At 37.3% G+C, this 24,991-nt stretch overlaps 1 protein-coding gene across 1 annotated transcript in view; it reads right to left on the bottom strand.

Moving 5' to 3' along the window:
• The window catches only part of GALNT13 (polypeptide N-acetylgalactosaminyltransferase 13), a 548,580-nt gene that overhangs the window by 258,336 nt on the left and 265,253 nt on the right, over positions 1–24,991 (bottom strand). Inside the window, exons 3-4 of the mRNA XM_049888624.1 lie at positions 5,506–5,672; positions 619–826 (exon numbers count right to left, since the gene is read on the bottom strand). Coding sequence (XP_049744581.1) covers positions 619–826; positions 5,506–5,672 — 375 coding nt within the window. The remainder of the gene's footprint in view (positions 1–618; positions 827–5,505; positions 5,673–24,991) is intronic.

Raw genomic sequence — 24,991 nt, 5'->3', positions numbered from 1 at the left:
TTTCAGAATTTCTATGTACAAAGGGGCAACATTTTTAAATAATATTGTTTACTATTCTTATAACTATGCCTTATATGTTGTTTTTAAATCATGATTTTATTTCAGTGAGGGTATGCATGTGTGTGTGTGTTTGCTTTTAAGAACCTCAAGGTGATTTTGAACTAGAATCTGACTAAGGATGCTGATATAGTAGAGAGAACCCTGACCTGGAAGTGAGAAAAACTGAATTGTTTTTGCCAGTATTTCCAATAACTGGAGCAAGCTATTTAATTTCTTTGTTCCTCCCAAGTGTGGTCATGAGGATACAGTGTGGTGCTTTGAAAGTGTGCTTTATAAAATATTGAACTGCTTGAGGTTGAACTAATCTCCCTTACCTAAATATTATTATTCAACATGTTTTTAATTGTTAGACTCGTTTCACTTATTTCTTAATCAAATGCCCACATTCAACATGAATAAATTAAGACCTTATTTCCTAAAGAAAGAGAAAAACTTCTATTTTAAAAGCTAGAAAATAATCCTTCTGAAACTTGCAACTTAGAAGTTCTGACAGACAGCTAGAACTGTCCTAACAGGTTCAGCCACAACGCAGGCAGACGTAACAGCGTGAATCCTTACCGGTCGTCCTTTATTCTGGCCAGCAAGGGCTCCAGCCATCCTAAAGTGCATTCACAGTGTGCGTCGAGAAAAGTTATGACCTGCCCTTTTGAAGCTGCTGCTCCTCGAAGGCGGGCACGTATTAACCCAGAGCGTTCTTCCATCCTAATAATTTTAACCGGCACTTCTAAATTTTTCACATGATTTTCTAATGTCAACTTGAGAAAATCTGTAACATACAATTAGAATGTTTAAGACAATTTTGAAACTGTTTTAAGACACAACAGAGATACTGCCCAGATGGAAATGCAACACATAGAAATGTTGGCCAACTCCTTCCTATCAACTTTTTTTTTTGCATTAGATGAAATAAAGATAGAGAGATTTCATCAGTCAATTAACATACAGTTCATTGTGACCCAATCTGTTACTTGGCTGACACATATAAGGATAAAATTGGAAGTTAATATGATACCAGACTCTAATCTGCAAACTGGGTCACACTGGCAAACGCAATCTCCTTAATTATGTTGTTTGTTTTTGTCTGAACGAAAAGAAAAACAGACAAGTATCTACAAAGTCATATAAATGCTCAATAATATGATCACATGAGTTGAGGAAAAACTTTTAAAACTCATTTTTGCTGATTTCTCAGCTTAGGAAGAGCCAAAGGGAGTCATGAAAGAAAATAAAGAAATTAGTTACTTATTCCTGCAGTTGGCTTTGATGAAGTATTGATCAAAATGTGGTAGGTGGTTGTGGGCTAACTGGCAAATACAGATCATTGACCAGCTATATTTTTGATCATCATAAAACTTTCTAATTAAAAATTATATAGGAGTTTTTAATTTTTTTGTAGTTGCTGTTGTCGGGTGCTATTGAGTCAAACCTGACACTAGTGATCCTATGTGTAACAGAACGAAACACTGTCCAGTCCTACACCATTCTCAAAATCGTCTTTATGTTTGAGCCTGTTGTTGCAGCCACTGTGTCAATCCATCTCACTGAGGGTCTTCTTTTTCAATGGCCCTCTACTTTAAGAAGCATGATGTCCTTCTCCAGGGAGTGGTTCCTTCTGGTAACATGTCCAAAGTATGTGAGATGAAGTCTCGCCATCCTTGCTTCTAAGGCACTTTCTGGCTGTATGTACACCTTTCAAGACAGATTTGTTCATTCTTCTGGCAGTCCACAGCATATTTAATATTCTTCACCAACACCATAATTCAAAGGCATCAATTCTTCTTAGGTCTTCCTTATTCATTGTCCAGCTTTCGAATGTGTATAAGGAATAGGAGGAATTTTTATCAGGTCCCTTTTATTTAGTCTTTTGCTGTTTGCGCTTTTCTAATTGCCTTAGATAATCCATTGTTGAAAGGTAGGCCTAACAGTGTTGTTCCTGCTTGTTCTTCTAAGAATTTTATGGTTTTAGTTTGCACATGTAGGTCCTTAATCCATTTTAAATTTGTTTTTGCATGTGGTGTGAGGCATGGATCCTGTTTCATTTTTCTGCATGTAGAAATCCAGTTTTCCCAGAAACTTTTACTAAAGAGACTCTTCTTTCCCCATCAAATGGATTTAACACTCTTGTCAAAAATCAGCTAACCATAGATGTGTGGGTTTATTTCTGGACTGTCAATTCTATCCTATTGGTCTATGTCTATTGTTATACTAGTACCAGGCTGTTTTGATTACAGTAGCTGTATTGTATGTTTTAAAATCAGGAAGTGTGAGTTATCCTATTTTGTTCTTCTCTTTCAACATTGTTTTAGCTATTTGAGGACTCTTGCCATCCCATATAAACTTTAGGATTGGTTTTTCTATTCCTATAAGGAAGGCTGTTGAATTTTAACTGCGATTGGATTGAATCTATAGATCACTTTGGGTAGTATTTGCATTTTAACAATATTAAATCTTCTAACCCATGAAGATGGAGCATCTTTCCATTTCTTTAAGTCTTCTTTATAGTTTTATAGTTTTCATTGTATAAGTCCTTCCCATCACTGGTTAGATTTACTCCTAGGTATTTTATTCTTTTAGATGCTACTGTAAATAGAATTGTTTCCCAAATTTCCCTTTCAGATTTCTCATTGCTGGTTTAGAGAAACCCAACTTATTTTTGTTTGCTGATTTTGTACCCTGAAATTTTGCTAAATTCCTCTATTAGCTCTAGAGTTTTTCTTGTGAACTGTGAGATTTTCTATATATAGGATCATATCATCTGTGAATAGAGATAATTTTACTTCTTTTCAAATCTGGATAGCTGTCACTTCTTTTTCTTGTCTCGTTGCTCTGGCTAGGACTTCTAATACAATACTGAATAGAAGAGGTGAGAGCAGGTACCTTGTCTTGTTCTCAATTTCAAGTGGATGGCTCTCATTCTTTCTCCATTATGCATAATGTTGGCTGATGGCTTTTCATATGTGCCCTAAATCATATTGAGGAAATTCCCTTCTATTCCAATCTTCTTCTTTAGACTTTTCATCAAGAAAGGGTGGTGGATTTTATCAAATGCTTTTTCTGTATCCATAGAGATGATCATGTGAAGACAAAATAAATAAATGTGACTTCATAAAAATTAAAAAAAAAAAAAAAAACTTTTGTTTATCAAAAGGTTTTACCAAAAAAGTGAAAAGACAAGCCAGTAACTGGGGGAGTATCTTTGGAAACCATATATCTGACAAGAATCTACTACCCAAAATGTATATAAAACTTCAACAATTTAACCACAAAAAGACAAATAACCCAATCATAAAATGGGCAAAGAACTTGAATAGACATTTCACCAAAGAGGACACTCAAATGGCCATCAAACACATGAAAAGATGCTCAGTTACATTAGCTTTCATAGGGATGCAAATGAAAACCACAGTGAGATACCATTTCACTCCCACTAGGATGGCTAATATAAACAAAACAAAGCAGTAAATAACAAATGTTGGTGCGGATGTGGGGAAATTGGAACCATTATACATTGCTGATGGGAATGAAAAAAGGTACAGCCATTATGGGAAAATGTGGTAGTTCCTCAAAAAACTAAAAATAGAATTACTATTTGACCCAGCAATTCTACTCTTAAATACCCAAAAGACTTGAAAGCAGAGGCTCAAAAAGAGACTTGCATACCAATGTTTGTTGCAGCATAATTCACAATAGCCTAAAAGCCCATAAACAGATGAATAGATTAAAACAAAATATGGCACATACATATAACGGAATGCTACTCAGCCAGTATGAGAAATGAAGCCTTGATACATGCTATGGTATGAGAGAAATAAGCAAATCACAAAAGAACAAATATCGTATGACCTCACTTATATAAAAAGACAAGTGTATAGAGACCAAAGTTTATCAGTGGTTACCAGGAGTGGGAGGGAGAGGGAAAAGTGGGGTTAACGGTGATGGAAAAATCACATTGATTAAGGGTAGGGTTGTACACCCAATTATTGTAAATGGTGTCAATAAACTGTATACCTGTAAAAAGTTGAATTGGCAAAAGTTGTGTGGTAGAAATATTTACAACAATGACAAAAAAAAAAAAAAGAGTAGCTGCTGAGGTTGCTTATGTACAGCCAAACACCTCACAGGATTTAGTTCCTTGGTTTGGAGGCTTTGGGTCATGGTTTCATGGGACATCCCAGTTAACAGTGTTTAGTGCTTCTGTTCTACCTCCTAGTTCAGTGCATAGTGCCTGTGGTCTTAAAAGCTTGCAAGCAGCCATCAAAGGCACAACAGTTGGTCTCTATTCACCTGGAGCAAGAGAAGAAGCAGGATAGTCAGAAAAAGGAGGAGGATATGGAATGTGTAGCTAATTTCTTCCAGGAACAACTGCCTCCATTTCCACGAGACCAGAAGAATTGGATGGTCCCCAGCTACCATCACTGAACATTTGGATCAAAGATTCCATAGAAGAATTCTGATCAAAAAGGACAAAATTTAGAACAGAATTTTGCATTCTCATGACTCTAGAATTTCAGGAGCTATGGAGGGCGGGTGCACCTCTGGAACTATTGCCCTGAGATAATCTTTAAACCTTAAACCAAAAATATCCCCTGAAGTCATCTTAAAACTAAATAGTATTTTAGCTTAACTAGTAAAAAAGGTATGCCTTGAGCATTATGTTCTTTTAAGAACTATCTATAAGGGACCAAGTCCACAGCAGCAACTCAAAAGATTAGATGGAAACCTCAGGAGGCAATGAGTTTATGTTAATGAAGGAGGGACAACTCAGAAAAGGAAGGTGACAATGGTTGTACAACTTGAAGAATGTAATCAAAGTCACTAAATTGTACATGTAGAAGCTGTTGAACTGGAGTAAATTTGGCTACATATATTCTCAACAACAACAAAATAAATAAAATTTAGAAAAAAAATTTGCACGTAAGAATCTGTGTAGTATTTTATCAGTCAAGGAATGTATTGGGAAATTTACTGTCCTTGTAACAAATGTGTACTTTATAACATTAAAAACATCTTTGACTTCATGTATTTGAATGTAAGAAACTATACATTATTGTCTGATTCACACAATGTATTTGGGACTTTCCAGTCTTTGCAACACAAAGTGTATTTTGATAACATGTAAAACTCTTTTAACTTCATGTACTTGAATGGGAGAAACCTTACATTGCTTCATCATTCATGCAATGTATTAGAAATTTTCCCATCCTTGTCACCCAAAGTAGTACTTGTATAACATGGAAAACACTTTGACTACATGCACTTGAATGGGAGAAATGGAACATTGTGTTCTCATTCAAAGAATGTACTGGGAACTTTGCCATCCTTGTAACACAAAGTGTACTTTGATAACATGTAAAATTCTTTGGACTTTATGTATTTCAATGGAAGACACTGTGCACTGTTTTCTCACTCACACATACAAAAAATTATATAAGAAAATATTTATACCTCTTTCACTGGCATCATCCACCAAGATGACCTCAGAGAGTAGATAGTGTGGGGAGCGGTTTATAACACTGTGAACAGTTCTAAGGAGAGTGCTCCAAGCTTCATTATGAAACACAATGACTACACTTGTGTTTGGAAGTTCATCAGGGTAGACTTTTGTCTTGCATCTGAAAAAGAAGAAAGAAGAGAGGCACATAAATTCATTTTTCATTCTGCTCACAAAATAAAAATATCAATAGTAACATGACTTTAATCTTGAAAGCCCATTACTAAGGAAACATTTTATGAATACCTAAAATCATTTTCCTTTTTGTAAATGCTGTGAGTAATCACTTGGCATTTTGAAAATTAAATATGCATAATTTCTAATATTTTGTTTTAACTCTGGCAGGGAACAAAGCAGCATGACCTCCAAGAGCCCAAGAAAGCTAAAATAATATTCTGGGCCTGTCAATAGAGGATCAGATACAACAGGGACAGATGGATTCGCTTAGTGGATATAATTTTATTATTTGTTTATAAAAAAGAATTATTGTATAACTCAAAAGTCATAAGAATATAAAAGGCATATGTCTACAAGATTTTGAAGCATGTAAATCTAAGATTATTTTCTATTCTAAATTCTAGACATGTATGTTTCCATTTGGTTTGAGAATGCTATTAGTTTGTCTAATTTGAAGGAAAGGTTTAGGGGCCAAGACACATTTTGTACATTCCCAATTAGTACTTGTATTAGCTTTCTAGGGTTGCTTTAACAAAACCACAAACTGGATGGTTTAAAACAATAGGAATCTATTCTCTCATATTTCTGAAGGCTAAAAGTCTGAAATGAAGGTGTCTGCAGGGCCATGCTCTCTCTGAAGGCTCTAGGGAAGAATTAATGCTTTCAGCTTCTGGTGGTTGCTGGCAATACTTGGCATTCCTTGGCTTACAGCTCCATCACTTCGATATCTGCCTCCAACTGTACATAGCTGCTTTGTGCATTTCTGTGCCCATATTTCCCTCTTCTTATAAAGAAACTTGTCATTGGATAAGAGACCCTGGTGATGCAGTGGTTAAGTGCTAAGCTGTTAACTAAAAAGTCAGTGGTTTGAACCCACCAGTGGCTCTGCAGAAGAAAGATGTGGCAATCCTCTTCTGTAAAGACTACAGCCTTGGAAACCCTATGGGGCATTCCTATAGGGTCGATATGATTGAGAATCTACCTGAAAACAATGGGTAAATCACTGGATTAGGGTCCACCCTAATCAAATGTGATCTCATTTTAACTTGATCATAACTGCCAAGAGCCTATTTCCAAATAAGGTCATATTCACAGGTTCTGAGCAGACATGAATTTTCGGGAGATGCTATTTAACCCAATACAGCATTATATAATCAAAACCAGAGATTGATAAAGAGATTAGGTTACCAGCACTTCTAAAACTTTAATGTGCATAGGAATTACCTGGGCATTTTTTAAAATTCAAATTCGATGCAGTAAAGTCTGGGGTGTAACCCGAGTTCGTTTTTCCAAAATTCCTGGTAATTCAGATGCTGGTGGTCACTGGAGCACATTGACTGGTAAGGTGCTACACCATAATTGTCATCACTTTTAGATATTAATGTTTTGAGTAAAGTTTTTAACTTTGCTTATAAATCCAAAAAAAATATTTCTATTTTCCAAGCAATCCAAAAATGTACATTTTGGGAAAGTAATATGTGCTCTTCTCTAGGTGGTCATCACAAGTTTAGCACGTTTCAACTTGCTAGTATATAGACATTCCTGTCAAGTGAATTTAAATCATCCTGATTATAGAATATGAAAAAAAATGTCACCAGGGGTCCAGAGCATAAACAGAAGTCCATGTAGCTTAAGTTAATTTAAAGTAAAATCTTCTGAAGAGACACAGTATTAAAATAATTCCATTAAATAAAGTGAACCAATCACTCATGAACCACTTAAAATAGCATGCAATATAATAAAAAAAAAATAGCATCATGAAAATTAATTTTTCTTCACTAAAACAAAAACAAAATCTAAACCGTTGCTGTCCAGTCGATTCCAACTCAAGGGGACCCTAGAGGACAGAGTAGAACTGCCCCATAGAGTTTCCAAAGAGGGGCTGGTGGATTTGAACTGCTGACCCTTTGGTTAGCAGTCAAACGCTTAACCACTGCATCACCAAGGCTCCTTCCTTCACTAGTGAGTGGAAAAAAAAAAAAAAACAATAAAATGTAGGAGGTGAAGGCACACAATAAAACAAATACTGATTGTGTGCCTGTTGTGATTTTAACCATTTTTTAAACCAATCTAAAATATCACCTGTTCAATAAAGTGTTCTGCAATATATCCAGGTAAGAATGTGCACGTGCCTCAATTATAGCATTTTTCTCAGCATATTTTATTTATTTGACAAACATTTATTAAGCTCCCACAATATGTAAGATACAGTGTATATTATACAGTGTATATTAGAAAATCAAAATATAGGAAAAAAGATGTTTGATTCATAGTCATTTCTTCCAGTTCTGGCAGCAAGAGCCAAATGATTTCTATGTGCTTCATCATCATTTGACTTGCAACTCCAGGGAACTCATTGTTAAATGAACTTAAAAAGCCACCTTGCTAAGTGAAAAGGTTTTCTCCACCACTTCCCTCAGATTTCCCTTCCTTCGCCCCACCAAACAACACCTAACTTTCAGAATGCTCAGCAAAAACCACGTCAAAGATCATCACCATCACTGTCATCAGTGTGAGGAAGATGGAAACCATGAAGACGTGAAGCTGGAAAAACAGGCTAAAAGCGGCCCAACAGCCAACTACCTCTGGTTTGACACAAAGAATGCACAGGCTGCTCAGCTTCCTTTGGGAAAAAAATTATTTATTCTAAATCAAGATATTTGTATGTCATACTAAATGCCAACAAAGAAAAAATGGATGACGTATGAATTTAGACAAATCATTCAAAATGCCAGTCTAAAAGCAAATAATTAGCTCCAGCATTTAAAACTATTTCTATGGCACTTTATTTTTGTGGTTAAAAGAAAATCCACCACAAATGTTAATTCTGTGTTCATTATATGTGTCAAAGTTATAATGAACTAATTTACTATTAATGCAGCTATTATGTATACTTCCACAGCATTTCCTTTATGTCATTATTTAATGTAGCATAAAAATAAAATGTGGCTAATATTTATATTAATTCTTCCTCTTCTTCCTATGTAAATAGTTACTGAGATGAGAAGACATTGTGTACTAATAATTCATAGGATAATTTTAAGCTACACAAATTAATCATTTTCTCTACGTCAGTTTATCCAGTTATCTCAAATGCATAGACTTATATGAATAGGAATTATGATTTTCATGGTTTCTAAAGGGTTTGCCCCCACACGTCTGTCAGATTATTATACTGTGGGGGCTTGCCTGTCGCTGTGATGCTGAAAGCTATGCCACCAGTATTCAAATACCAGCAGGGTCACCCATGGCAGATAAGTTTCAGCTGAGCTTCCAGACTAAGACAGACTAAGAAGAAGGACCTGGTGATCCCCTTTTGAAAAGAATTAGCCAGTGAAAACCTTATGAACAGCAGCAGAGCACTGTCTGATATAATGCCTGAAGATGAGCCTCTCAGGTTGGAAGGCACTCAAAAGATATCTGGGTAAGAGCTGCCTCCTCAAAGTAGAGTCGGCATATGGCATAGATGGAGTCAAGCTTTCTGGATCTTCATTTGCTGCTGTGGCACAACTCAAAAAGAGAAGGAATAGATATAAACATCCACCAATAATCTGCTTGGTAAAGCAGAGGAAAACCTTCATCCAGGTGAATTGACACAGTAGCTGCAATGATGGGCTCAAGCATAACAGCAGTTATGAGGATGGTGCAGGACCAGACAGTGTTTCATTCTTTTGTACACAGGGTAGCTATGAGTGGGAACCAACTTGAAGGCACCTAATGTGCACAATGGGTTTGCAATACATTGAAGTGGTGTTGCCTGTATTTCATCAAAGCTATGATTTTGGCTCTGGTAACATGTACCGTGATTTTATGTACCACTAGGAAAGAAAAGAAATTATATCTAATAAACTATAGCACAGAATACAAGCCCAACTCAACTGGTTCAATGACTTGTGAGATGATAATAAAATAATAATAACAGTAATTATTACTACTCCGTATTATATACTATGCCCAGTACCCAGTGCCGTCGTGTCAATGAAGTTTTAAATGATATTACTGGTGTTTAAAAATTAGGGAAAAAAAAAATAAATAAATTATCTTAAAGTATATCTTAATTTTACATTTAAATATATATCTTTAAATCAAATATAGAAATAACATTTTCTCTGGGATCATTTCATTGAAACTAAGCACAGAAAATCAGCTTACATTGAAATCACGTACATACAGGCCAAATACTCTTTTCTGTAAAATCTTTTCAAAAAATTTGTGTGTATTAAAAAAAAATAGGCAAAGATTATCTCAGGTCATTATTGTAGAGACCTGTCTTATTAAGACATTATTTGTTTTCTTTTATGTACACATCTAAAGGAGATTGGCAAAATGAGATCCCTGGGTGGTGCAAATGGTGTGCGTTTGGCTGATGACTAAAACGTTAGTGTTTGAAACTGCCCAGCAGTTTCACAGAAGAAAGGGCTGGCTACCTGCTTCCATAAAGATTACAGCCAAGAAAATTCTATGCAACTCAGTTTTACTCTGTAACAAATGGGGCCACCGTGAGTTGGAACTGATCCAATGACAATGTTTTTTTTTTTAATTCACTTTATTTCGGAAGCACAATGTATACCTGATTAACTTTCAGAGTAAAAAGGGCAGACTGTACTAGTAATTTTTATCAATTTGAAAGGACTATTTGATGTCCATAAGTCAAATCAACTTCTTAAAATCTGTTATTTCAGTGAAATCACAAGCTTTTGCTCATATTTACAGTATACTGTGACATGCTGAGTCATTAAGACTCACAAGCAATTGTTCTTATTTACACTGTATTGTGACATGTCTAATCATTAATACTGACAAGGAAGTGAAAATGTATTTCCTTTTAATTCTGTAAACATACATGTATGACTCCTAATCTTGGTTACACATTAGAATCACTCCATGAGCTTGAAAAAATACTGATGTGTGGGTTTAGCAAAAGATGTCTGGGGTGTGGCCACAGGCATTGGGAATTTAAAAAACTCCCTTCATGATTGGAAGGTACAGTCAAAGTAAAGGTACAGTCAGGCAGATGGGGCCAAGATGGCTGACTAGGTAGACACTACCTCGGATCCCTCTTGCAACAAAGACTCGGAAAAACAAGTGAATCGATCACATACATGACAATCTGCAAACCCTGACCAACAAACACAGATTTAAAGAGTTGACCTGAGTGACAGAGACTGAGAACGAACAACCACGGGGAAGCAGCGACTGTTTTCGGAGCCTGGAGCCAGCGTCCCAGTCAGGAAACCTTGGCGCTGGGCTTTGGACTGGGCGCAGGGGAGCTGAGCACGGCATCCTGAGATGGAGCAAAAACGGGGTGCAGCCCTAGCCCCCTGAACTGAACTCGGGGGAAGGCCAGCCAGTGCACGCAGGCAGTGCAATGAAGCGGCTGACAGGAGGAGTAGTCACCAGGAGGCAGTGACTGGTTTTGGAGCCGGGAGTGCAGCGTCCCAGCCGGGGAACCTTGGCGCTGGGATTTGGACTGGGAGTGGAGGAACTGACCACGGCTTCTGAGACAGCACAAGCACAGGATGCGGGCCTGACACTTGGGGGCAATTTCTACCCAGCCAGCACACAGTCAACATGCCCCTTGGGAATCTCAGATAAAACAGTCATCCCAAGCAAGATAAGTAACTTTGTCTATATTCCCGGGTGCTACTCTCTCCTACTTATCTGAACCCTCCCCTCCCCTTCCCAGGTGGCTTCATTAACATTGGAATTTCCTAAGCCAGAGAGTGAAGTGTGCTGTGGTTTTTCTTTCTTTCTTTTTTTTGGTCTTTTCCTAACCCATTCTCCCGGCCTAAGAGAAGCAACTACAAAAAACCCAGAGACCAAAAATCCTTCCCTAATTGGACTAAAAACACAGAGCCAGCTCCAGCCAAGCATATGTGATCCACAGTCTTGGGCTTTCATCCCTACAGGGAACAAGGTGGGTATTATAATGCAAAGGCATTTCTGATAGGGATCTGACTGCAATTGTTTTAGCGGATTTACTGGAAAGACAACTTTCCCAGGTCTGACATCTCTGTGTATTCAGCACAGCCCTCACTGACCCACAACAGGGAACTGAGGGCTGAAGCTCCCCCCAGACCACCTAGCTTCCTGCCTTAGGGGGGCTAAGGAGGGTGACAACTACCAATCTGTAGAGGTACTTCCATTGGGGGCCTAAGGTACAGCTGCAGAGCCCACCAACCAAGGTGCTTTAGGAATAGAGACACACCTACCTCACTGACACTTGGGGGAAGCCTGTCAGCATCCTGCCCCCCGCCCCGGAGTGTGAACCCCATCTGCTACCAGAATCTGGTGCACACAACTATCAGCACTACTTCTCTAGGTGGATAGGTGACAGTTTGCATCACACACTTGATGACCTAATATCAGATTCTACTCAAGAATAGTGAATGGACTTAGGCTTATATATCTGGTAACAACCCAAACCAGATGGTAATAGGACATAAGTGAGTCAAGGGTGACAACAATCAAGACAGCGCCATCTAGTAGCCCATCTACGTATATTGAAAGAAAACAAAACAAGATAAGACTCAGTGAGCAAATATAGAATAAATCACTACAATATCTCAGTGATGGCTCGGAGACAGCAGTCGATATCAAACCACATAAAGAAGCAGACCATGACTGATTCTACAACTCCCCAAACTAAAGAATCAAAATCTTTCCCAAATGAAGATACAATCCTGGAATTGCCAGATATAGAATATAAAAAACTAATTTACAGAATGCTTCAAGACATCAGGGATGACCTCAGAAATGAAATAAGGCAATCTACAGAAAAAGCCAAGGAACACACTGATAAATTAGTTGAAGAACTCAAAAAGATTATTCAAGAACATACTGGAAAAATTAATAAGCTGCAAGAATCCATAGAGAGAGAGCATTCAGAAATCCAAAAGATTAACAATAAAATTACAGAATTAGACAATGCAATAGGAAGTCAGAGGAGCAGACTCGAGCAATTAGAATGCAGACTGGGAAATCTGGAAGACCAGGGAATTAACACCAATATAGCTGAAAAAATAGCAGATAAAAGAATTAAAAAAAATGAAGAAAACCTAAGAATCATGTGGGACTCTATCAAGAAGAATAACTTGCGTGTGATTGGAGTCCCAGAACAGGGAGGGATAACAGAAAACTCAGAAAGAATAGTTGAAGATCTGTTGGCAGAAAACGTCCCTGACATCAAGAAAGACGAAAGGATATCTATCCAACATGCTCATCAAACCCCATTTAAGATTAATCCAAAAAGAAAATCACCAAGACATATTATCATCAAACTTGCCAAAACCAAAGATAAAGAGAAAATTTTAAAAGCAGCCAGAGAGAAAAGAAAGGTCTCCTACAATGGAGAATCAATAAGAATAAGTTCAGAGTACTCAGCAGAAACCATACAGGCAAGAAGGCAATGGGATGACATAAATACAGAGCACTGAAGGAGAAAAACTGCCAGCCAAGGATCATATATCCAGCAAAACTCTCTCTGAAATATGAAGGTGAAATTAAGACATTTACAGATAAATACAAGCTAAGAGAATTTGGAAAAAACCAAACCAAAGCTACAAGAAATACTAAAGGAAATTGTTTGGTCAGAAAACCAATAACATCAGATACCAGCACAACACAAGGTGACAGAACAGAGCATCCTGATATCAATTCAAATAGGGAAATCACAAAAACAAATTAAGATTAAATAAAGAAAAAAAAATGCTCAAAACGGAATCATTGAAGTCAATATGTAAAAGATCACAATAATCAAAAAGAGGGAGTAAATACAGGTGGCATAGAACTGCCATATGGAGAGGGATACAAGGCGATATAGAACAATACAAGTTAGGTTTTTACTTAGAAAAATCGGGGTAAATATTAAGGTAACCACAAAGAGGTATAACAACTCCATAACTCAAAATAAAAACCAAGAAGAACTTAACAACTCAGCAAACACTAAGTAAAATACTATGAAAATGAGGAACACACAATTTACAAAGAAAAACATCTCAGCACAAAAAAGTAAGTGGAAAAATGAAATTGTCAACAACACACATAAAAAGGCATCAAAATGACAGCACTACACACATACTTATCTATAATTATGCTGAATGTAAATGGACTAAACGCACCAATAAAGAGACAGAAAGCCTCAGACTAGATAAAGAAACATGATCCGTCTATATGCTGCCTAAAAGAGACACACCTTAGACTTAGAGACACAAACAAAGTAAAACTCAAAGGATGGAAAAAAATATATCAAGCAAACAATAAGCAAAAAAGAGCAGGAGTAGCAATATTAATTTCTGAAAAAATAGACTTTAAACTTAAATCCGCCACAAAGGATAAAGAAGGACACTACATAATGATAAAAGGGACAATTGACCAGGAAGATATAACCATACTAAATATTTATGCACCCAATGACAGGGCTGCAAGATACATAAAACAAACTTTAACAGAACTGAAAAGTGAGATAGACACCTCCACAATTATAGTAGGAGGCTTCAACACACCACTTTCGGAGAAGGACAGGACATCCAGTAAGAAGCTAAATAGAGACACGGAAGACCTAATTACTACAATCAACCAACTTGACCTCATTGACTTATACAGAACTCTCCATCCAACTGCTGCAAAGTATACTTTTTTTTCTAGCACACATGGAACATTCTCTAGAATAGACCACATATTAGGTCATAAAACAAACCTTTGCAGAATCCAAAACATCGAAATATTACAAAGCATCTTCTCAGACAACAAGGCAATAAAAGTGGAAATCAATAACAGAAAAACTAGGGAAAAGAAATCAAATACTTGGAAACTGAACAATACCCTGCTGAAAAAAGACTGGATTATAGAAGACATTAAGGAGGGAATAAGGAAATTCATAGAATGCAACGAGAATGAAAACACTTCCTATCAAAACCTCTGGCACACAGCAAAAGCAGTGCTCAGAGGTCAATTTATATCGATAAATGCACTCATACAAAAAGAAGAAAGAACCAAAAGCAGAGAACTGTCCCTACAACTTGAACAAATAGAAAGTGGGCAACAAAAGAATCCATCAGGCACCAGAAGAAAACAAATAATAAAAATTACAGCTGAACTAAATGAATTAGGGAACAGAAAAACAACTGAAAGAATTAACAAAGCCAAAAGCTGGTTCTTTGAAAAAAATAACAAAATTGATAAACCATTGGCCAGACTGACTAAAGAAATACAGGAAACGAAACAAATAACCCGAATAAGAAACGAGATGGGCCACATCTCAACAGACCCAACTGAAATTAAAAGAATCAAATCAGATTATTACGAAAAATGGTACTCTAACAAATTTGCAAACCTAGAAGAAATGGATGAATTTCTGGAAAAACACTACCTACCTAAACTAACACAATCAGAAGTAGAACAACTAAATAGGCCCATAACAAAAAAAGAGATTGAAACGGTAATCGAAAAACTCAGAACAAAAAAAAGCCCTGGCCCGGATGGCTTTACTGCAGAGTTCTACCAAACGTTCAGAGAAGAGTTAACACCACTACTACTAAAGGTATTTCAAAGCATAGAAAATGACGGAATACTGCCTAACTCATTCTATTAAGCCACCATCTCCCTGATACCAAAACCAGGTAAAGACATCACAAAAAAAGAAAATTACAGACCTATATCCCTCATGAACATAGATGCAAAAATCCTCAACAAAATTCTAGCCAATAGAATTCAACAACATATCAAAAAAATAATCCACCACGACCAAGTGGGATTTATACCAGGTATTTTTTGTTTTTAGTTATGCAAGGCTGGTTTAATATTAGAAAAACCATTAATGTAATCCACCGTATAAATAAAACAAAAGACAAAAACCACATGATCTTATCAATTGATGCAGAAAAGGCATTTGACAAAGTCCAACATCCATTCATGATAAAAACTCTCAGCAAAATAGGAATTGAAGGAAAATTCCTCAACATAATAAAGGGCACCTATACAAAGCCAACAGCCAACATCACTCTAGATGGAGAGAGCCTGAAAGCATTTCCCTTGAGAACGGGAACCAGACAAGGATGCCCTTTATCACCGCTCTTATTCAACATTGTGCTAGAGGTCCTAGACAGAGCAATTAGGCTAGACAAAGAAATAAAGGGCATCTGGATTGGCAAGGAGGAAGTAAAATTATCTCTATTTGCAGATGACATGATCTTATACACAGAAAACCCTAAGGAACCCTCCAGAAAACTACTGAAACTAATAGAAGACTTTGGCAGAGTCTCAGGTTATAAGATAAACATACAAAAATCACTTGGATTCCTCTACATCAACAAAAAGAACATCGAAGAGGAAATAACCAAATCAATACCATTCACAGTAGCTCCCGAGAAGATAAAATACTTAGGAATAAATCTTATTAAAGATGTAACAGACCTATATAAAGAAAACTACAAGGTACTACTACAAGAAACTAAAAAGGACCTACTTAAGTGGAAAAACATACCTTGCTCATCGATAGGAAGACTTAACATAGTAAAAATGTCTATTCTACCAAAAGCCATCTATACATACAATGCACTTCCGATCCAAATTCCAATGACATTTCTTAATGTGTTGGAGAAACAAATCACCAACTTCATATGGAAGGGAAAGAAGCCCTGGATAAATTAAAAAAAAAAAAAAAAAGCATAACTGGAAAAGAAGAAAAAAGTTGGAGGCCTCACTCTACCCAATTTTAGAACCTATTATACAGCCACAGGAGTCAAAACAGCCTGGTACTGGTACAACAACAGGCACATAGACCAATGGAACAGAATTGAGAACCCAGATATAAATCCATACATATATGAGCAGCTGATATTTGACAAAGGACCAGTGTCAGTTAATTGGGGAAAAGATAGTCTTTTTAACAAATGGTGCTGGCATAACTGGATATCCATTTGCAAAAGAATGAAACAGGACCCATACCTCACACCATGCACAAAAACTAACTCCAAGTGGATCAAAGATCTAAACATAAAGACTAAAACAATAAAGATCATGGAAGAAAAAATAGGGACAACCTTAGGAGCCCTAATACAAGGCATAAACAGAATACAAAACATTACCAAAAATGACGAAGAGAAACCCGATAACTAGGAGCTCCTAAAAATCAAACACCTATGCTCATCTAAAGACTTCAGCAAAAGAGTAAAAAGACCACCTACAGACTGGGAAAGAATTTTCAGCTATGACATCTCCGACCAGCGCCTGATCTCTAAAAGCTATATGATTCTGTTAAAACTCAACCACAAAAAGACAAACAACCCAATCAAGAAGTGGGCAAAGGATATGAACACACATTTCACTAAAGAAGATATTCAGGCAGCTAACAGATACATGAGAAAATGCTCTCGAGAAATGCAAATTAAAACTACGATGAGATTCCATCTCACTCCAACAAGGCTGGCATTAATCCAAAACACACAAAATAATACATGTTGGAGAGGCTGCGGAGAGATTGGGACTCTTATACACTGCTGGTGGCAATGTAAAATGGTACAACCACTTTGGAAATCTATCTGGCGCTATCTGAAAAAGTTAGAAATAGAACTACCATACAACCCAGAAACCCCACTCCTCGGAATATACCCTAGAGAAATAAGAGCCTTCACACGAACAGATATGTGCACACCCATGTTTTTTGCAGCTCTGTTTACAATAGCAAAAAGCTGGAAGCAACCAAGGTGTCCATCAACAGATGAATGGTTAAATAAATTGTGGTATATTCACACAATGGAATACTACGCATCGATAAAGAACAGTGAGGAATCTGTGAAACATTTCATGACATGGAGGAATCTGGAAGGCATTATGCTGAGTGAAATTAGTCAGAGGCAAAAGGACAAATATTGTATAAGACCACTATTATAAGATCTTGAGAAATAGTATAAACTGAGAACACATACTTTTGTGGTTACAAGGGGGGGAAGGAGGTTTGTTGGTGAGGGTTATTTAGTGATTAGTTAGTAGATAAGAACTACTTTAGGTGAAGGGAAGGACAATACTCAATACACGGAAGGTCAGTTCAACTGGACTGGACCAAAAGCAAAGAAGTTTCCAGGATAAACTGAATGCTTCAAAGGTCAGCGGAGCAGGGGCAGGGGTTTGGGGACTATGGCTTAAGGGGACTTCTAAGTCAATTGGCAAAATAATTCTATTATGAAAACATTCTGCATCCCACTTTGAAATGTGGCGTTTGGGGTCTTAAATGCTAACAAGCGGCCATCTAAGATGCATCAATTGGTCTCAGCCCACCTGGATCAAAGGAGAATGAAGAACACCAAGGTCACACGATAACTATGAGCCCAAGAGACAGAAAGGGCCACATGAACCAGAGGCGTACATCATCCTGAGACCAGAGGAACTAGATGGTGCCCGGCCACAACCGATGACTGCCCTGACAGGGAGCACAACAGAGAACCCCTGAGGGAGTAGGAGATCAGTGGGATGTAGACCCTAAATTCTCATAAAAAGACCAGACTTAATGGTCTGACTGAGACTAGAGGAATCCCGGCGGTCATGGTCCCCAAACCTTCTGTTGGCCCAGGACAGGAACCATTCCCAAAGAGAACTCATCAGACATGGAACGGACTGGACAATGGGTAGGAGAGAGATGCTGATGAAGAGTGAGCTACTTGTATCAGGTGGACACTTGAGACTGTGTTGGCATCTCCTGTCTGGAGGGGAGATAGGAGGGTAGAGAGGCTTAGAAACTGGCAAAATTGTCACTAAAGGAGAGACTGGAAGGGCTGACTCATTAGGAGGAGAGTAAGTGGGAGTATGGAGTAGGGTGTATATAAGCTTATATGCGACAGACTGACTTGAACGTTCACTTAAAGTTCAATAAAAATTCTTATAAAAAAATCTGAGAATTACATTTTAATAAATATGGAATGATTTTTTTAAATGCATATGATAAGCTTTAAGACAATAATGACAATGTGGTAGATTGCAAAAAATAATAAATAAAGTAAAGTTACAGCCAAACTAAAGAACTGTTGCCCTGGGGGGAGTGGTTAAGAGCTTGGCTGCTGACCAAAAGGTCAGCAATTTGAGTCCACTTGCCGCTCCTTGGAAACCGTATGGGGCAGTTCTACTCTGTCCCATAGGGTTGTTATGAGTCAGAATCGACGCCACAGTAGTGGGTTTGTTTTTTTGGTTATTATTTAACAGAAAGACAGATTTTTTTTAAATATATGGAAAATCTTCCCTTTTGCTTACTTTCAACATTTTTAAATAAGACACATGAGGTTAATATTTATTTTCACATTTATATCAAATGAAATTAATAAGACACTATTTTCTGTGATTGTTAAGCATGGGAAGTCAGAAAACCTTACTATATTGGCAATCTCTTCTTCCGTGTGGATATAATGTTGGCCCAGTCTTTTGTCTATCATTTATCAATACATGAGAAATAAATCCAGGCATGCTACTTTGGAGAGAATATGGGGATAGAATTATGTTTCCAATGTCTGTGACATGAAAATACAGTGAGATAGTGTACCTGTTTACTACCCTTCCCCTTGGCTATGCACACAGTTATGGGAACGTAAACTGTTACAATTTAATTTTATTCTTTTCAAAACCATATTGATATTTTCAGATAAGCTACCAAACACAAAGTTCCACATCAAAAAAAGAAAAATTGACTATAAGATAAGAATGTGAATTCACAAAGGATCCACAATTACACAGTGGTTTAGTTTTTTTTTTTTTAGTTACACACAATCCATTTAGGACCCAAAACAAAGGCTGTCAACACTGTAGACTGCATGATTTGTTAGATCACTCCTCAGTGAGTCCGTGGTTACCTTTCACTGCCTCAATCAAAGAAGATTAATAACAGTAATTAAAAATAAAGACTTGCAGTACAAGTCCTTTATATACTTATTTTTAAGAGCTATGAGAATTGCACTGAAACTTGCAGAACTATGTATAGTTTCTGTTTCCCAATCATTAACATTCCTACTCATAGAGAGAAATATCAGCATTCTCCAATGCATCCATGCAAAGAAACTTGGGCAACAAGAAAGTGGTTCTTTCATAATAACAACCACTTGGGGCCACAAATAAAATGAAACACTTAATTTTGCCTGGGTATCTGTATGTTGATTTATATTTACATTGTGTTAAGGCCTTCCAACAGTAAGTTCCTATAAGTCATAATTACTCTGGTAACTCAAAAGAAAATCACATTTTTATTCAACTCCTCCAAACAGCTTTATATCAAAATTCATAGAGATGCTGTGCTAATCCTTGGCCTATTTACTATCAGATCCATTCCTTGCTTCTTCCTTTTACTTTTAAGTATTGTGAAGATGAGCAGGGATTACCCTGCAGGATGTGTTTCCCATACTCCCTTGCTTTTTGGCTTCTGTTTGAAATCAGCCTTTGAGACCTCTGGTGGGAGATTGCTGGGCTGGAAGAAACAGGAAGCAAGTGAGTTCCTTTCTCTGCCCTTCTCTAGTTCCATAGAAGACTATTCAGCCTTCCTTTTGCCGTGTACCTTGAATATGCCTCAATCATTGTACTTATTTTACTCTTTCACAATAAATCTATTTCATTCAATAGACTGCTGTTGTTGCTGTTAGGTGTCATCAAGTCAGGTTCAACTCATAGAGACCCTATGTACAATAGAATGAAACACTGTCTGGTACTGCACCGTCCTCACAATCATTGCTACTTTTAAGCTTATTGTTGCAGCCACTGTGTCAATCCATTTTGTTGAGGATCTTCCTCTTTTTCACTGAGGCTCTACTTTAACAAGCATGATGTCCTTCTCCAGGGACTGATATCTCCTGATAACACATCCAAAGTACATGACATGAAGTTGTGTCATCCTCACTTCTAAGGAGTATTCTAGCTGTACTTCTTCCAAGACAGATTTGTTCATTCTTTTGGCAGTCCATGCTATCTTCAATACTCTTTGCCAACACCATAATTCAAATGCATCAGTTCTTCTTTGGTCTTCCCTAGTCATTGTCTAGGTTTTGCATACCTATGAGGCAATTGAAAACATCATGGCTTTGATCAGGCACGTCTTAGTCTTCAAAGTGACAGCTTTCCCTTTTAATACTTTAAAGAGATCTTTTATAGCAGATTTGCCCAATGCAATATGTACTTTGATTTCTTGACTACTGCTTTCATGAGCACTGATTGTGGTTTCAAGTAAAATAGGACCCTTGACAACTTCAGTACTTTGACAACTTCAATAGGGTCACTATGAGTCAGAATTGACTCATTGGTCCAGTTGTGAGGATTTTTGTTTTCTTTATGTTGAGGTGTGATCCATACTGAAGGTTGTAGTCTTTGATCTTTACCAGTAAGTGCTTCAAGTCCTCTTCCCTTTCAGTAAGCAAGGTTGTGTCACCTGCATATCACAGGTTGTTAATGAGTCTTCCTCCAACCCTGATACCACATTCTTCTTATAGGCCAGCTTCTCAGATTATTTGCTCAGGATACAGATTGAATAAGTATGGTGAAAGGATACAACCCTCACGCACACCTTTTCTGATTTTAAACTATGCAGTATCTCCTCGTTCTGTTTGAAAGTCTGACTCTTGAGGTATGAACAGGGTTCCTTATAAGCACAATTCAGTGTTCTGGAATTCCCATTCTTTGTGATGTTATTCATAATTCGTTATGATCCACACCATCAAATGTCTTCACATAGTCAATAAGACACAGGTAAACATTTTTCTGGTATTCTCAGCTTTTAGCCAAGATCCATCTGACATCAGTAATGACATTGCTCATTCCCATCCTATTCTGAATCTGGCTTAAATTTCTGGCAGTTCCCTGTCAGTGTACTGCCACAACATTTTTTGAACAATCTTCAGCAAAATTTTACTTTCTGAATATTGCAATAGACCAAGAAATTCTTAAAAAGAAGGAAGGCTCATCTTATTTATTTATCTGTGACTATCCAGAATCCAGAAATCTGTATGTCACTAAATATGTTTAATAAGAGGTAGAATGAATGAAAACTTCACAATGAGGAAGGCTATTCTATGAATTATCAGATCAGCTTCCCAATCGTATTTCAGTATTGTCATAATTTGAACTAGAGATTTTGAAATACCAATTTTTCTATAATTTTGTATATCTTTAATTGATTTTGTTTTTCAAGCTTCTAAAGCCAAGGCAAACAAATAAGTAAGGGACAGGGAAGGAAAAAGAAGGACAAAATGAGTCTGCAAGTCATTACAACACATTCTCCTCAAAGCTAAGCAGCATCATTCTTATCCGAACATATTGGAGAAAGACCTGTGGTTGAAAAACCTATGTTTACGTCCCTGTTCTGCCGTTTATGATCTCAGTTTTGTCATTGCCTAATCTGAGTAAAATGGCAGACACATCTGCATTGTAAGACTTCTGAGGAGATCAAATGAAATTATAAAGAAAATATACAAAATGAAATTATTATTACACTATTCTCATATCATGAAGCACTGTATAGTATATTATATACAAAGCCTCTAAAATATTTGAGTCAGTCTTGTTGCTGGTAAGATTCTGATTGCTGACATGGGCTCTAATACGGTGAATTTTATCCTTAATTCCTGTAAACAAGCTTCCATTTTGTTTCCCACTTCTAATGCAGATTTCCATAATAGATCTGGTATCTAGGTCATCCAGGCTTGAGTACTGCTTTACTTGTTTGTCCAGGACAGCAGTGTGAAATGAAGACCATGTCTCTTCCCCTTTCAGCTCTTCTAAATCATGTATGGCCCTTAACCCCAAATTTCTCTGGCTGGGCTCTGATGTTGAATTTCTCTGCTTATTGTTTTCCACTGAAAGAACCCAGAGCATCACATTACGCCTGCATACTGGGATCTCCACTTCTTGCCTACTTCTGAACATTTAGGAGCTATTTACCACCTCCTGCTCTCTTCTACAATCCAAAGCTGGGAATGCCCTCACCACTTGCTCCACTCTGTCTGATCACCACATTTTGCATTCTCCACCAGGGATAGGCCATCTCCTCCACCAGTCAATCCGCAATTTAAGAAACATCATAACTAGAGACCCAGTAACAAGAAGCTAACATTTATTGGTGAATTAATTGTATGTCAGGCACCGTACTGGAAAACTGGGACCACCTGCAATCACATAGTTTTACAATCAGGACTATGATAAAGCTAGAAACTCATAAATAGTTTCATTGCATGCTTCAAGATATTCCTAAAAATAAATTTATTCAAACAATGAACTGCTCAAATAGTCCCCTTGTAAGAACAATAAGTTGCTCACATAATTGAATAATCCTCTTCTCGGGACAATATATTCCTTTATTTAGAGAGGTAAACATTTTATTATTTTTAACATCTAGCACTGGTATCCTAAATAGGGATCACACTGTCCGTGTTAGGCAGAATTCTTTAATAAGACACTTGGTGAAGCAATCATGAAAAGGAAGGTAAGAATTTCTAGGAAACAAAGCCGATCATTAACTGCTTTGAAGGAGACAATGGAGAAACTTTGTTTTGCTTCAGAGAGAGTGGGGACTTGAAGTGGGTAAGACTAAAGAAACGGGCAAAGAAAGGGTTAGGTAGGGGAGATGTTGTTAGTTCTCATCTGGTCCATTCCAATCCATGGAGCCCCATGCGCAGCCCAGAACTGCCGTGTAGGGTTTTCAAGGCTGTGAAACTTTCAGAAGCAGACTGCCAGGCCTATCTTCCTAGATGCCTCTGGGTGGGTTCAAACCACCAACCTTTTGACTAGTAGCTGAGCACTTAACTGTATGTGCCACCCAGTGACTTAAGCAAGAAAATGATGTGAGGCAAAAGCAGCCACTGGACTTCCTTCAGTGATATGTCACAGCTGGAGGATTTTAAAGATGAGTATGTCTAAAATTCAGGTTTGACTCAAGGGTTGCAATGCAACCCTACTTTCTTTCCAATTGTCCATTAAACTTACTCTACGGACAAATGTATTGTATTAGTGGTTTTGTGATTATGCCTCTAATTTGAGAAAGAAGCCAAGTTTCATTTTTGGATTTCACTGTGAGGAACAGAGAAAGCAGACACAAAGACAATCACAGCACCATAAGTCCAATAACGAATTGCAGAAATCTTGTGAAGAGCCCTGGACTTCCATAGATTATTCTCTAGGAATTTAAGTTGATCTTTTCTTGACCTTAAGATGCTAGGTGCCCTCAGCTGACATCTGGGTTATATTAAACAATAAAATTTATTATACATCTAATTTCTACCAAATAAATGACAACTGTGTGCACCTACTGGAGTTACTTCCATGACAACAATAGTTAATAAACAGTCTTTTTTGTTAGGACATAAAAATGAAAAAGAAGGCCACAACTACTGTACAAGCAAGTTTAATATTCTTTCTATTGTGAAGAACTCTGTTGAATTTCAAAATGAACTATAATTCAACTCTGCATCTAAAAGTAAAGAATACCATACGAGTAAGTTTTATGGCCTTTGTTACTTTGGAACATTAATTTGTGAGGTTAATCCCTTTCTCTAACCTCTGAACATAACTCTTTCCTGCTACTGAATATACTTAACAATAAGTTGTCTTGAGTAAATATGTTTATTGCATGTAATAATTGCAATGAAAGTAACTTAGCAATGAACTTGCTCTCTGCTGCCATTCCTAAGTTTGAAAGCTCCCATTTGTTAGTGAAAATAACACTGACTTCTACATCAATAGGTCTGGAATCAAGACCAGGCTTTGCTTCTGCCCTACAAGGCCTTATCCAAGTCAACTGACCACGCTGGGCCTCACAGTTTTCAGCTGAGACAATGAAACGACCAACCATCCAGGCTCAAGGCCAAAAACTTGGGACTCTTTGAAGATTCTTCCTTTCTTTTTTCCCCAACATCAGTGAGTCACCAAATCCTGGTGACTCCTCCCCTCAGTATCTTTTTTATCTTTCCAGCTATTGCATTCTCTTCCTAGACCATTGCTTCTCCCCTCAGTTGTCACACGAAGTCAATATGCTGCATTTGTGGAAACATTTTTTTTCTTTAAAATATACCCAACTCATTACAGATGAAAATGAAAATCCAAACTCCACTCCTCCATTCAAACTTTTTGATGGTTCTTCATTGCCTAATGATAAAATCAAAAGGCTCCCCAGGATTTGATTCAGCTTCATCTAATGTTATCTTCTCTTACACTCTCATTTAAACTCTTCAGCAAAACTGAACATCTCAAAGTTCCTTCGGGAAACAAAGCTCCTTCATGGCCTCATCTCTATCACTATGTTGTTAT

Source organism: Elephas maximus, chromosome 6 (genome assembly GCF_024166365.1).
Source record: "Elephas maximus indicus isolate mEleMax1 chromosome 6, mEleMax1 primary haplotype, whole genome shotgun sequence".
In the NCBI taxonomy this organism is placed as follows: domain Eukaryota; kingdom Metazoa; phylum Chordata; class Mammalia; order Proboscidea; family Elephantidae; genus Elephas; species Elephas maximus.
The sequence above is the reverse complement of the archived record's forward strand: the minus strand, read 5'-3'. Positions and strand labels throughout refer to the sequence as shown.